The sequence below is a fragment of the Choristoneura fumiferana genome, chromosome 25 (genome assembly GCF_025370935.1).
Source record: "Choristoneura fumiferana chromosome 25, NRCan_CFum_1, whole genome shotgun sequence".
Classification (NCBI taxonomy): Eukaryota; Metazoa; Arthropoda; class Insecta; order Lepidoptera; family Tortricidae; genus Choristoneura; species Choristoneura fumiferana.
Genome location: NC_133496.1, coordinates 1,883,187 through 1,898,504, shown reverse-complemented (window position 1 = coordinate 1,898,504; position 15,318 = coordinate 1,883,187). Strand labels below are relative to the sequence as shown.

General features: G+C 41.5%; 1 protein-coding gene across 3 annotated transcripts in view; it reads right to left on the bottom strand.

The window, feature by feature from the left end:
• The window catches only part of LOC141442469 (aminopeptidase N-like), a 44,314-nt gene that overhangs the window by 15,940 nt on the left and 13,056 nt on the right, over positions 1-15,318 (bottom strand). For all 3 annotated transcript variants that reach the window (XM_074107478.1, XM_074107479.1, XM_074107476.1), the window contains exons 2-11: positions 12,846-13,009; positions 9,173-9,447; positions 7,957-8,115; positions 7,279-7,326; positions 6,508-6,670; positions 5,035-5,247; positions 4,310-4,519; positions 2,686-2,819; positions 1,673-1,871; positions 1,021-1,228 (exon numbers count right to left, since the gene is read on the bottom strand). In XM_074107478.1, the coding sequence (XP_073963579.1) occupies positions 1,021-1,228; positions 1,673-1,871; positions 2,686-2,819; positions 4,310-4,519; positions 5,035-5,247; positions 6,508-6,670; positions 7,279-7,326; positions 7,957-8,115; positions 9,173-9,447; positions 12,846-13,004 (1,768 nt within the window). In that variant the 5' untranslated portion in view covers positions 13,005-13,009. The remainder of the gene's footprint in view (positions 1-1,020; positions 1,229-1,672; positions 1,872-2,685; positions 2,820-4,309; positions 4,520-5,034; positions 5,248-6,507; positions 6,671-7,278; positions 7,327-7,956; positions 8,116-9,172; positions 9,448-12,845; positions 13,010-15,318) is intronic.

Here is a 15,318-nt window from a genome sequence, read left to right as displayed (position 1 = left end):
GATGCAGATAGGAGTGGTGCAGCTATTTGTACGAATAATACGAATCTTTGTACTCGGGTCTTGGACGTTTGATATGCATTTGAGTATGCATTAGGTAATCTATATACAGTAAGCTTTGCTTTGTCCCATGATATTTCATCATCATCATCAGCCTATCATCCCCCATTGAGCGCTGCCCTGTCCTCGGCTCAACGCATCCATCTTCAACCACCAGCTTTTCGCAGATCGCCACTCCACCTGGACGGAGGACGTCCTACATTAAGTTTACCGAGACGCGGTCTCTAGGTACTCAAGAACTCGTTTAATCCAGCGGTTATTGGTTCTTCGAAAGATCCAGCTCACACAGCCCATGATATTTCTTATTGACTAGCTTTAACGCATTCACTGCCGACTTGACTTGACTGACCACAGGTGCCACCGACGCAACTGGGCGTTCAAAATGTATGAATAATTATGACAGCGGCACTGGGTGAAAGTCACGGTGACGCATATATGCGTCGGTGGCAGTGAATGCGTTAACCCACGGCTTTGCCCGCATGTAGGTCTATCATACATACACATAAACATCACGCCTGTATTCCCAAATGGGGTAGGTAGAGCACACGAAACGTTACCGCTTCGGAGCCACTTTTAGCAATTTTAGGTTTAAAGTTTGACAAAAACGGTACAATAGTGACGTTGCTAGCCTGTCGCCTACGGTATACCTTAACCTATATCCTCAGTCGCCTCTTACGACATCCACGGAAGAAATGGAGAGGTGTAATTCTAACCCGACACCACACAGGTTATATAGGTCTAACTACATATCTATATTTCTACTTCCCACTATAACTAGTCACATAACGCGACAATGTCCCTTTACGCATTAGGTACACCAATTTGAAAGGTGTCTGTGATCATTCACTTCAACTCTCGTGGCACTACCTATACCTACAGTACAGGCTTTGCTTAGTTTGGGTCTAGGTCTGTCCCATGATATTTATTATTTATGATATTTAAATTAAACGTAAAATCACTCACCGATCATGTCTCCGTTGAACAGCACCCACTCATCAGGACCGGAGCCGTGCGCGTACTTATGTTCGGTGAGGACGCCTTCGTCGGCCGCGAGCCACTGCACCGGCTCGGGCTGCCGGCCGGTTTCGGCCTCGTTCGCGCACAGCACGTTCAGAGGCACCCACCACGACGGGGAGGACGTGGCCTGGGCGCCCTCGTTGAGGTACCGTTTCTGGAGGGAACACTCGAAAATTAATCATCATCATCGTCCCAGCCAATATACGTCCCACTGCTGGGCACAGGCCTCTCAAAATAAGAGGATTTGAGCCGTAGTTCCCACGCAAGCCCAGTGCTGATTGGGAACTTCACACGCACCATTGAATTGCTATGCAGGTATGTGCAAGTTCCCTCGATTTTTCTATACTGCAAAAGCTCCTGGTAAATTTTAAATGTAATTTGCACATCAATTTTGAAAAAGTCAGAGGTGCACCCCCGGTTTTGTACCCACGATCCTCTGCTTTAGAAGCCATAGGTCAAACCACTAGTCAACCACGGCTATATATTCCTTATCGTGACTTAAGTATATTATAAATGTGAAATCCACGAGTCTTGACAGTGACGTTTCTGGTCAAGCCACTTTACTGCTGGTTGACTATCAACACCACGTTCAACTCACCTGAGTAATAGTGAGCGTCTTCCCACTGTAGTCCCTCGTCACAGTGAGCAGCGGGTACCCCGTCTGTTTAGTCCAGGTGTCCATGACAGTCTTGACAGTGACGTTCCTGGTCAAGCCGCCGTGCTGCTGGTTGACCAGAGTCAGTTCGTGCCACAAGTCGTCTTGCTCTGCGTTGTGGTAGGAGTGCTTTATAAGGTAACTGGAAAAAATATAGGAATGAGTTCTAGTTGAGACAGGAATTCATCAATTAAACGAAAAGAGCTAACGATAGAAGAGTACAAGAGCATTGTCACACACTTAGTTAATTTGCTAATTTTTCAGAGCTCGAAATAAATGATCGGTTTTTAAACAAAATTTTTATTTAGTTTCACCTGTCCCGGTTGTCTGCCTGTCTGTAGTCAAATCTTGTAAATTAGACCAAATTCCAGTAGGTAGTCGGATTGACTTAAAATTAGGCATACTATGTAAATTGCGTGAAAATACAAAATTAGGCATACTATGTAAATTGCGTGAAAATACAATAAAATCTGGTAGTGACATCCTGGTATTCCGGCCAGGATCGTCTCCGCAGGATGGAACTCTTCAACGGTTAATGGCATCGACTTAAAATTTGGTATGCAAACGTAGTTTGAGGAAGTAAAGTCGACAAAAGTATAGTCATCAAAAAAAGCTTGTATTAAAAATGAAATTATTACCAAAAACTTATTTTCATTTGAGTCTTTAGGTAAACGAAGAAAACCGACGAGTCCCGAACCTCATTAAGGCACCGTTTCCACCAGAGATGTGCGAGGATGTGTCGCGAGGAATGTGTATTTCATGAACCAATAGGAACGCTTCATTTACCTCGTCTCGCTCCGTTCAGCTGTTTCCACCAGAGCGGTGCTGTGCGAGAATAGGTAAATGTAGCGAACACATTCCTCACTCGCACATCTCTGGTGAAAACGCAGCCTAACTTACTAGTTGTACTTGTACGAGTAATAAGGAAGTAAGGATAAGTGAGTTAGTTAACTTACTTGTTTATGGCCTTTCTGAAGACGTCTTCGCCCAGGAACATGGTCATCATGCGGATGAGCGCGGAACCCTTGCGGTACGAGATCTCGTCGAAGATCTCAGAGATGCGCTTCGGGTCGTCGATAGGGACGGACACCTGGGAAAGAGGGAGACGGGTGAAAAAAAGACCATCGAAATAATGCTAAACAACTTTTTTTTATTAGAGTCGCGAGTTATATTTTATAGTTTCAACTACCCTGTCGAAAATTACCTAAAGCTAGGTTCAGACGAAGTCACTGGCTTGTTATTGGCCTCATATAATCATATTATTTGATTGCTTAGTAGCGACATCTCTTGTCTGGGTGAGCGGTTGGTTCCGAAAGAGTGTGACGTCTCTCGATGAGAGCGGAACATAGATGTCGCTAGTGCTGCTGCATAAGTAGCGTAGTAGAAATAAGCAACCTGAGATATGTATGCATAGGAAAAATTCTTGTCTAGATTCCTGACCAGCGGTGGTGTGTGGGTTATAGCACGCAGCACGGATTGCTGAGGACCTGGGTTCGATTCCCAGCGCTGGTCTCTTTTTCTGGTTTTTCTGTGCATCCATGTCTCAGTTTGTATTTTCGATATGGTTTCACGGGATACCCGTAAAAGTAACAAATTTGGAGTTGAAATAAAAAATACAAAAAGACTCCAAAAAACCAATCATATAATCAGTTTTTCAAGACAAGCCAGCACTGGTGGGAACAGAGCGCCGACCAAATTTTCAAGCCAGTGACCCTCAAGCCATAATCAGGAATTATAGGTACATGAATCCAGATGGCCTCATCGAAACAGAACGGACCAGGACAGCACTGGCTTGTCTGCTGACTGGCGCCAGCAATATTAGCATCATCTAAACTAAACTATAAATTAAAGGCCTTACTAATAGAAAAGTGTTACTACTCGGTGGATAATTTTTTAAATGACGAGACTATTATAAATTACAATGTTTGAATAAGTGTAGCACCATAATGTCTAATGCTCTATTCTATACTTAATTTATTTGTTCGAATCCTAGATTGACATGTTCATTGACATTGTTTTATTGTTTTTATTAGTTTTAGTAATTGTTTTGATTTTGGGTGTGGGTAGTTATGCGTTCTACTTGAATTATTGTATGCCCTAACAGGGCGTCATGGATTGACTTATAATAACATTGTAACACCTTATATATGTAACATGACATTACAATGAATAAATAAATGAATAAACCTTGCTTTATATGGTTTTGAGGGCTAAAACTGTTTTTAGGGTTCCGTATCCAATACGGCGATAACGGAACGCTTATTATGTAGTTTCGCTATGTCTGTCTGTCTATGCTAATTCTAGTTCTTATCCTAGTTTACGTGTAAATAGTTAGCCTAGCAAAATAAACCTACTTGAAAAATTCCATACAAAATTCTTCAAAAAATATTACTTGATTTTTTCGTAATGGCTGCGAAACTATCCGACACGCTCTTGGCCGGTTTTTTTTTGTTATCATAGCTACTCTAAACCTAAAATTGCTAAAAGTGGCTCCGAAGCGGTAACGTCTCGTGTACTCTGCCTACCCCATTTGGGAATACAGGCGTGATGTTTGTGTGTGTGTGTGTGTAAAGCACTCACCGGATGCGAAGACTCCAGCGCGTCCAAACTCAGCACGGACAGTATATTGTCGACGGCAGAGCCCTCCTCGGCGCGCCAGTCGGGCTCCACGGCGGCGACGCCCACGGACGCCGCGAACGTGGCGAACCCTTCGTTCAGCCACAGATCGGACCACCACTTCATCGTCACCAGGTTGCCGAACCACTGGTGGGCTAGCTCGTGGGCTATCACCTGGAGAGGAAGAGTGAGGTACGGATCAAGAGCTGGTTCACATTCGGTCCGACGAACAGCTTAAGAGCAAGTGGGTCTCCTGATGGTAAGAGATCACCACCGCCCATAAACATCTGCAACACCAGGGGTATTGCAGATGCGTTGCCAACCTAGAGGCCTAAGATGGGATACCTCAAGTGCCAGTAATTTCACCGGCTGTCTTACTCTCCACGCCGAAACACAACAGCGCAAGCACTGCTGCTTCACGGCAGGATTAGCGAGCAAGATGGTGGTAGCAATCCGGGCGGACCTTGCACAAGGTCCTACCACCTGCAATACCTGCAGCTTTATTGGAATGACAAGCACGCCTGACATTAAACAGTACGACAATCCGTATAAGATGAAGGTAGAAAGAGATGATGTATGCGAATGCGAGCACCTCCACGTTAGAAGATAATGGCTTCGACATAAACACCAATGATACTGTCATATCTGCTGACCGTTGCTTCAACGCACTCAGTCCACTTTGTCCTTACCTCAGCAACTCGCTCCTTGTTCAAGAACGAAGACTGTTCCTTGTCATAGAGCAGAGCTGTCTCCCTGTAAGTGATGAGACCCCAGTTCTCCATGGCGCCAGCGCCGAAGTCGGGAATGGCAACCATGTCCTGTTTCGGCAGGGGGAACTTCACGCCGAACCATTTTTCGAAGTACGAGAGTACTTTCGGACCGGTGGTCGAAGCGTATTCAGCCTGGAAAAGTGATTAAGTAAATTAGTAGTGTCTTAAAAATGGTGGTTTCAGCCAGTTTTTGATAGTTATTTAAATAGTACGTTGATGTAAACCGACTTAAGTGTGTGCGCCTTAAAAAAACTAAAAAAAGAAAGCAATAAATAATACCTAAACTATAAGGGTTCCATATCGGCTCGCATAAATTGTTGAAAGGGGGACGTATCTGAATATTGAAAATTAATATATCTACAGTTAAAATATCGACGGTCAAAATATCGAAAGTAGGTTAGGTTAGGTTCAATATTTTGACCGTCGATATTTCAATTTTCGATATTCAGATAGATAATAAGCAACCTGAGATATGTGTGCAAAGGAGAAATTCGTGTCTGTACTCCTGTCCAGTGGTAGTGTGAGGGTATGGCACGCAGCATGAAATGCTGAGGACCTGCATGGGTTCGATTCCCAGCGCTTGTCTCTTTTTCTGATTTTTCTGTGCATCCATGTCTCAGTTTGTATTTTCGATTCAGACAGGTGTCCATTGAAAGCGAAAGCTTCTTGCGGCGAATTCTTCTTGGCAATGATGGTCTTTCCGAAAGCGCTGGGAGTTTAAAAAATGACGTGTAAAAGTGCCCATTGCGGCCTATTTACTGAATAAATCATTTGAATTTTTGAATTTGAATTTTGAAGCGTAACAAAATGTTTGCCATAATCATAAATGTTGTTTGTCATAACTCTTTTTTCTCTGAATCCATTAATTGTTCAGAATCGTTATAAGACAAAACTAACCTAACCTACAGTTTTCCATAGGATGACCATTTAAAACGTGCCGCCTTAACCGTATTTTTATAAATACGGTTAAGGCGGGAAAAAAATTATGTCTAACAAAAATTCTGACAAACGTTACAATAAGTATGACCGTAGTGTATGACATACATTATGATAGATAGATAGATAGATAGATAGAAACTTTAATCGTCATAACAAAATAACATGGCTCTATACACGTTTTTGATAAAAACAAAGGAATAAACATTAAGAAGACAAAACCAGGTTAACAATCATACAGAGAACACAAAACAGATATAGAGAAACCACATTGTAATACAGGGAGCCATGTTATGTAATGAAGATAAGGCGCTGACTCAGCATTATGCCACTAACTAGATACACATACTCGTCTCTAATGTGTCTTATTATGTAACACTCACGTAAACTACTACATATTATTATTAGGTACTATTAGCTACAGAACTCTATGAAATAGTTTATCCAAACGCTCACCTGATCGATGGCATCAGCTCTCGCCCAGATCTTGAACTTGGTGTCAGAGAGTGCCGGGGGACTCTCGAGGGCCGCGAATTTGGAGACCACCCACGCCACCAGGTACGTGGACATCGGCACAGAGTTACTGTAGTGGTCCCAGACGAAGTCCTGCTGCGGCTTCCTGGAGGAACAGGTGAAGTTAGAGGAAGTAGCGAATAGGCAAACATATCGCTACCGTAAATATTCAATATTAAATTTTGATCGACATAAAGTAAAGAGATAAGTACAGTCCACGTCATAAATAAGTGATCTCCTTTGTGCCTTGTCATTTTAAAGTCATGTTTGAAAAGGCATACGAAATTTTATACCGACGTACCAACTAAAAGCGACAAGGTACAAAAGTGATGACTTATTTATACGTTGACTGCACCACGTCTACGGTTTTTTTTTTCAGATTTTTGTAGCCAATAGTTAGCTTGATAGGGAGGAGGGGACACTAGATTCTAAAAAATTGCATTACTTACTTTAAAAAAAAGTCTGAGCGAACCTATAATGTTTTTGAAATATCCAACGATATTACTATGTTCGTAGACAAGAAAAGCTCATTCCACTTACATGTCTTAGGTGACCTAAATAATAAGAGGTACATATTATACCATATTTGTATCAAATTAGGTAAGTGTATCAAGATTAATTAACGATTTGGTTGTAACAATACGCATTGAGAAACAAAATCTATTTCACATTTATATTTTTAGGTTAGGTTGAGGGTGTTTTTGCTTTACTTACTTTATTTTTTTAGTAATTGTTGTCCATGGCCATAAGCTTTCCAAGGCGCTGAAAGAAAAGGTACATTAAAAGTAACTGCGGTTACATTTTTTTAAAAGTAAATCATCAATTCTAACTTTTGGAGGGTTTCTATCACCAAAATTATTGTTCTTTGTGTGTTATATATATCAGCCGTAAAACGTCCACTGCTGAACAAAGGCCTCACCCAAAGAGTTCCACGACGATCGATTGCTGCTTCATTACGAGTACATTAGAAATTGGAAATCAATCAACAAATTATCGTGATTTTTCACCCATAACTATATCACACACGAGACGTCTAGACTTATCACACTAACAACGTGTAATAATTAGGTATCTCGACGTTTCAGTCACATTGCAGTAGTCATGGTCACGAGTAGAAGAGTCAGTCTAAGTAGGTACTTGTGACAACGGCCACCGCAATGTGGCTGAAACGTCGAGGTAATTATTACTCTTTGTTAGCGTGTTAAGACCCGGCTGTGGTAATAGTTAGAATCAACAAATTGTAACCCCTCATCTCCCAACAGCATATTAGTGTGATAAGACAGTGGCGATTGGAAGCTTTAACTAAAACTAAAGATAGTAGTGGGATCTAAGATTCATAAGTAAAGGAATCATTGTCGTCGTTACAAAGGACAGGTTAATTGGTTTTATTACTTGACTTCCGAGGAGTTCTGAACAGGCATGTTGGCGATGGCGGTGAAAGCGCGGTGGTGCCCGATGGAGATGCGGAAGGTCGCTTTGTACATGGGCTCGTCGAAGCACGGGAAGCCTTTTCGGGCGGAGATGGCTTCGAACTGGGTCGTCACCAGATGTCTGCAAGCCATAATATTGTTAAGGTTTAGGTGGGATTTCACTAAAGTTTCCTGCACACTGTTCTTGAACATTTTGTGCGGAGTTCAAATAGTGCACGTGCTGATTGTGGAGCATATTTGTCCATGAACATGTTTATGTCGAAACTTCAGTTGTTTAACTTCGACGAGCAAGATGTTACGAGCATTGCTTTGTGCCGTAGTTTCGGATTTTCTCGAAATTTGGCATACAATACAATACGATACAATAACAACTCTTTATTGCACACCAACACAGTAAGCAGTACAGAAAACACAGGTATATAAGTACATAGCGGTGGCGAAGCGTTCATAGAACCCTATTCCCATCGGCTTGCCCAATATTTACAAAATAGGACAACATGACATAAGTACACGATTTGTGAAAGATGGAAGTGATCTTTGTTTCGGCTTTATCACGGAAATATCTGACGCCACGCCACTGTTACATAGAGATTTTCTAAGGTAAGTAACACAATGCAAGCAATACTTATGTAAATTGCGTGACAATACAATAATCTGGTAGTGACATCCGGCCAGAATCGTCCCCACAGGACGGAACTTCAACGGTTAATTGCATCGACTTGAAATTTGGTACGCAAATGTAGTTCGGGTGACAATGCAAGTACAGTCAACAAAAAGTACATTCAGCAAAAAAAAGCTTTAATAAAAATGAAATTTTACCAAAAATATATTATATTTTTGATCGTCACAAGGGCCGGTCTTGCGCTGACCACATCCAACAGACTTTTGTGACCTTTAACATGCCATCAGTTCACCTTGTGGCGGGACATCTTGCGGTACAGTCATCTGCATTAATATCTACCACAGCGGAGCATGCAAAAATATCCAACATGTCTTACCGGCCCTAGAAATAAAGTCGTATCAGATATTTATGCACGCTTGTTGTGTCAGATATTGGTGCTGGTGTACGTGGAATAGGTAAATTAGATTCAACGGGCAATGGATCTTCGAGCAATGTGCCCTGCCTAGCCACTAAAGGCCGGTAATTCCTCGATCTATGTCAAATATGTATAACTTACTCTTTCTCCTTGGTCTTCTTATTAACATAGTTGCTGATATACACCCCATCCAACCCAGGCTTCAGATTCCCATAGAACGGGATGGTCAGCGTGTAGTTCTCCCCCTCTTCCAGAGGCTGCGAGAGTGTAAGAGTGAGAAAGTTGTATGTATCGTTGATTCGAACATCTGGTACGCTGTAGGTGTTGGCATCGCTGGTCAGTAGGACCTTATCGCTCGCAATGCTGAAGTCTTGCGCGTGGAGGACTATTTTGGATGTTGCCTTCTTTGCTGTTAGCTGCGGAAACATTGAGGAGGTTAATTATGTGAAAAGGTTCCTACCATCTTGGAAAACTTGAAATACTCCCTATATTGTCATTTCAAAGATCAAAAGTCTCGGCTGAACCGATTTTGAAAGGAGAGAAATTGTTTTCACATAAAAAACCGCATCGAAATCGGTCCATCCGTTTGAGAGCTACCTACGATACCACAGACAGATAGACTGACAGACATTGGCGTCAATCTTATATTATAATATCCCCCTTTAAGCGTCGGGGATTTTAATTCCCGTGAGTTTTTTAAAACGCAGAAAGCGAGAAAGACTTCGATTCTTGAAGGAACATACGATTATCATTTCTATCTCACTTATTATCGGCTTGAATACTGGCATTACTCGCTGTTTAAACAGCAAGGTGCTAAGTTGCTCACAGTTGGAAAAGCAATCATCACATTTTTTAGGTACTAACTATTGCATTTATACAACCTTGGCTAGATCTCTCGCACAATGCCAGTGTTTTTGTACCGCCGTATCGATCGTTTCACTTCAACACAATGTAGTGTCTGGTGTCGCGTATGTAGGTTGCTTTCCAATTGATTTTGGTCCTTTGTCGTTAAACCATAACGAGGTCGGAGTGTGGCTTTATAATAATAATAATAAAAAAACCAGCCAAGTGCGAGTCGGACTCGCGCACAAAGGGTTCCGTCCGTACCATACACATTCATAGATATTAGCAAAAAACTGCAAAAAAACAAGAAATACATATTCTGTGAAAATATCAACTATCACGGTTTATGAGATACAGCCTGGTGACTGATGGACAGACAGATGGAATCTAGTAATAGGGTCCCGTACGGAGCCCTGAAAATGGTGACGGTACGGAATCGCAGTGACGCATCGTATGCGCACCGTTTTTACCGTCTGCGTATTTTGAGCAGCGGTGTGGAATCCCAGTGACGTGCCGTAAACCTCACGACGTTTGGTGGAGAGCAAGCGGTAAAGTCCGCACCGTTTGCGGTTCGTTTGCGTATTTCAAGCTGCGATGTGGAGGGCATGCAATAAAAGAACTTCGTATGTTGCCGTCCCGCTGACGCTTATGTCCTTGAATACGCGTACGCGACTGAAAGGGACGGTGCGATACGAACTTGGATTTTTGAGTTTCGTAGTAGCCCCTCTGATCTTCAACGGACGAACACGACCACTCTGTCAATCACGCAAACTCCACAACATCGTTTTTAGGGTTCCGCAGCCAAAATGGCAAAAACGGAACCCTTATAGTTTCGCCATGTCTGTCTGTCTGTCCGTCCGCGGCTTTGCTCAGGGACTATCAATGCTAGAAAGCTGTAATTTTGCACGGATATATATGTAAATTATGCCGACAAAATGGTACAATAAAAAAATTAAAAAAAAATTTTTTTAGTTACCTCCCATAGACATAAAGTGGGGATGATAAGACCACTGTGAAGAGCCCTAAAGGTTAGGTTACTTTTATAAAACTCCCAAAATATTTGCAGCTTCAGAATAAAATGCTTCTGGCCAAATGAAACTGTGAAACGAAACAAATACGGCATCACACCTAACCGCCAGTTAACACTAATCAATGGATGGTGAAACAGTCCCTAACAGTAAATAGCAGCCTAAGGTATAAAATATACCTAAGCTATGGAAGATTCCGTATAAAATACGAAATCCTTAGAAAAATATTACTTAATTTTTTCGTAATTCCTACGGAACCTTATTTCGGGCGTGTCCGACACACTCTTGGTAGGTTTTTGTTGAACAAAACTCAAATTTGATAAAATTCTCCTCCAAAATCTTTTCATTTCGCCAAAGACTACTTAACGTTTCATTTGGCCTAAAACATTTTATTCCGAAACTATGAATTATTCATATCAGGATATATTACAAGACCATTGTGAAGAGCCCTAAAGGTTGGGTTACTTTTATAAAACTCCCAAATGCAAAAGCTTCAGTGAAAATACTTTTGGCCAAATGAAACTGTGAAACGAAACATTTGTAAAACATGTTTTGGTTAGATATTAGTGAACCAGGCAGGATAGGTCGACAGGACCGGCATTATAGACATAAACATAGCTCCCATACCAAACATGGCGTCCTCGCCGGTCTATTTACGTATGCTAGTCACCATCGACTTGCTGACAAGCGCACGGTTTTCCTTTTGCTTCAACTTTGCAATCACTAAGTGACGGTCACATACAATGCCAATGTAATCCATACAAGAAAATAATCATGGTCCTGGTTAACATCCTTATAAGTACCTCTGTCTGTCTTTCACCTCCTTACACTGAAACCACCGAGCCTATTTGGATGAAATCTGGTATGAGGATAGTTTAAGACCCTGAGAAGCACATATGATAGTTTTTATCCCAGAAAATTACATAGTTCCTGCGGGATAGCGATAAACGAATTTGATTTCAGATATTATATAACGTATTGTTAGAAAGAGTCACTTGACTAACTGACAGACAATTTTATGCGCATAGTAGAGCAGTGATAGGTCATAGTGGAGCGACACCTACATACTTTACTATCAGATGATGTGCCATAGTTCGCCAGCAAGCCCCGAATTCAATGGGTAAGCAGAACGCCCTATTAAAACAATTGAAACTCACCAGTATATCGACGCTAGGGAAGAAGCTGTAGTTGGCGGCTGGATTGACATCATAGAGCAGGGATAGGTTACAGTACATCAGGGCTTCCCAAACGTATTTGTACTGTGACGTAGTTGGGACTTTTTTATTTTTTAGGACACCCGTCAACCTATCCCCCAAGAATATTTAACAATTTTAGTACTAGCTTAGTAACAGGTTATCAGAAAAACACTATTTGGACAATTATAATTTTTATTAGAAAATAAGAACGAAATCAATGCGACGTCCCTGGGACAATGTCACGACGCTCGAGGGCGTCGCGACGCACAGTTTGGGAAACCCTGGGTTATAGTGGAGCGACACAGGTAAACCCTTTAGTATTGTGGTGGTTTTCCGGCAAGCCCAGGCAGGAAAACAATGAGCAAACCTTATCAAAACTATGAAACTCACCAGTATGTCGACGCTAGCGAAGAAGCTGTAGTTATAGGCTGGGTCTATATCATACAGCAGGGACAGGTCATAGTGGGGCGACACTACATCCTCTAGGTGATGTGTTATATATAGTTCTACGGCTAGCCCCAAAAACAATGGGCAAGCCGAATGCCTTATTAAAACAGTGAAACTCACCAGTATGTCAACGCTAGGGAAGAAGCTGTAGTTGGTGGCTGGATTGATATCATAGAGCAGGGAGAGGTAGTAATGGCGACACTACTTTAAGTATCAGGTGATATGCCATGGATGATGGTTACCGGTACACCCCGAAAGCAATGGGCAAGCCGAACGCCTTATCAAAACTATAAAACTCACCAGTATGTCAACGCTAGCGAAGAAGCTGTAGTTGGTGGCTGGGTCGACATCATAGAGCAGACTCAGGTCATAGTGGTGCGGCACCACGTCTCCCGGCAGGAGGTACTCGGCGCAGCACGCGAGCTGCAACGCCACCAGCAGGCAGGATAGCCGGAGCATTGTGGCTGGAAGACATACATACAATGTTACTGAACCAGTGAGATACACCTTTGGCTTCTTCTGCACTTAACATCAGGTAGATAGGTAGGGGTCACTCACGGTCAGTTTTATGTAAAAAAAGTATTGTTTTTTACGACACGCAAAAAAGGGGTGTTATAATTTGACGCCACTGTCTGTCCGTCTGTGACATCTAGCTTTCAAACGAGTGCATGATTGATGAGTGCACGTTTTTTTTACGTAAAACCGAGTTTTCTTGCAGTGGTTTTTAGCTACGTTTGATAAAAATCAGTTCAGCGTTTTTTGAGATGACAATGTTAGAGGTTTTTCAACTTTATAAGTTGGATGGTAATTTAGGTACCTACTGTCATATCAATTCTATTCAGCGGTTTTAATCGACAATGGTACCATGCGTCGATCGATGTATTGTTATAACGTCAAATGCCTGATTCCATTTAGAGCACGTTAATTTCAGAACTCTAATTGATAAGACCAAAATTATTGTAAACTAGCTGTAGTTATATTATTTTAGGAAAAGATTGAGCCCTAAGTGGCACTGGGCAGGCCCACAGGCCATACTTAGAGCATGGAGAACAGGTGGCCGTTGGAGCTGAAAAGTCCTTGCGACAAAAACCCAGCGTAGGACCTCCACCAACGAATGGACGGATGACTTGGTTAAAGTCGCGGGTTCACGGTGGATGCAAGCCGCTTCCAACCAAAGCAACTGGAGATGTATAAGGGAGGCCTATGTCAAACAGTAGACGTCCTATGGCTGATATAATGATGATGATCTTGTTCGATATCTCCACGTAATGACAAAAAAAACGACTTTAAAAAACATAAAAATAACAAAAAATGGAACCGACTACAAAACCATTGAAAATATTTTTCTATGGTGTTCTAGGCCTGGGTGTTAAATATCTACTAGCTCAAAGTCAGTGACTCAGCACGAGCCAGCAGGAGTGGAACAATAGTCGTCTACCTCACCTAAGTACATAGGTACTATGGATTTCAATCCCTCCTGCTGGATCATGCTGAGTCACTTTTTAGTGATTCGTAGCCAAAGCACGTCTCACAACGATTCCATTAGGCCGTTTTGGCTTAGTTACCTACGTTGTTTTATAACAAAGTTCCGTTGCCTACATTCCGGCTTCAGCATCAGATCAGTTCGAAAAAATCATTAACTTAAAGCTTCTGCTTAGTGCTTATCTAGATATATTAATCATGATCGTTTATAGACGAGCGAGTATTACTTACCTTTGACGAGTTCTATTGGTAATCTACGGTCATCTTCATCAGATCCAGTTTACCAAATGATACTTTCTGAATGCAAATACTTATCTTAATGCTAAAAATGCCAAAATCACCATAGGTGTGCCTATGAAATTTGAGGTTTGCCCTCGATTTCCCTAGGATCCCATCAACAGATTTTGACTTGGTGACAATGGGACCAACTCAGAAGAGTAGGTACTCTTTCGAACAAAAAAAGAATTTTGAAAATCGGCCCACAATTGACTGAATAATCGGTGAACATACATAAAAAAAAACAAAAACATTGGTTCTATGTAGAACCTCCTCCTTTTTTGAAGTCGGTTAACAAACAGTGTCATTATTTCGCGTCAAAGGCCACCGGCATTGTCAGCCTCGGCCGAGCGCAGCCAGGTCACGGTCACTTGTCTTAAATAACAAGTAAATAAACATTGTATGTAAATAAGCGATATATAAGCCATGCCATACGGGTAAATGGACGCTATACATAATGATTTGAGTTTCTAGATGCCTTTTGCATTTATTTACAAAGATGTGGTATGTTTAACATTTAAGTATGTGTAGTGTATATGTGTTAAGGTCAACAGGAACCAAGATGAATTGAGGTAAAACTGTGTGCTTTACCTTCAGTGTCTTAAAGGAAAGGTTGTAGTGCTCTTACCTATCTATATTGATAGGCGAATTGCCGAATTATTGAAATTATGATTGGAAAATATTTTATTATTTGATGATATTAAATACTCTACTATGCATAGTGTTATTCATAGTGTTGAACTTGTAAACTGGAGTTATGGAGTTTGAATCTACATCGAACGCGACTTAGTTTTTAAAAGTTTTTTTTATATATATTTTTTTTAATTTACCTTTTACTTTTAAGCTTATTTAAATACGTACCTTCTCCAAAAATACGATCTAACAAAAAAGTCGGCCAGATACTGTTTTCCTTAAGTTCAACACTTAAAATATCGCACCTAAATATTTCACCTTTACTTTGACCCAATCTGGTAACCAGCTCTGTCTGTGTCTGTCTGTAGGTATGCCTGTATCG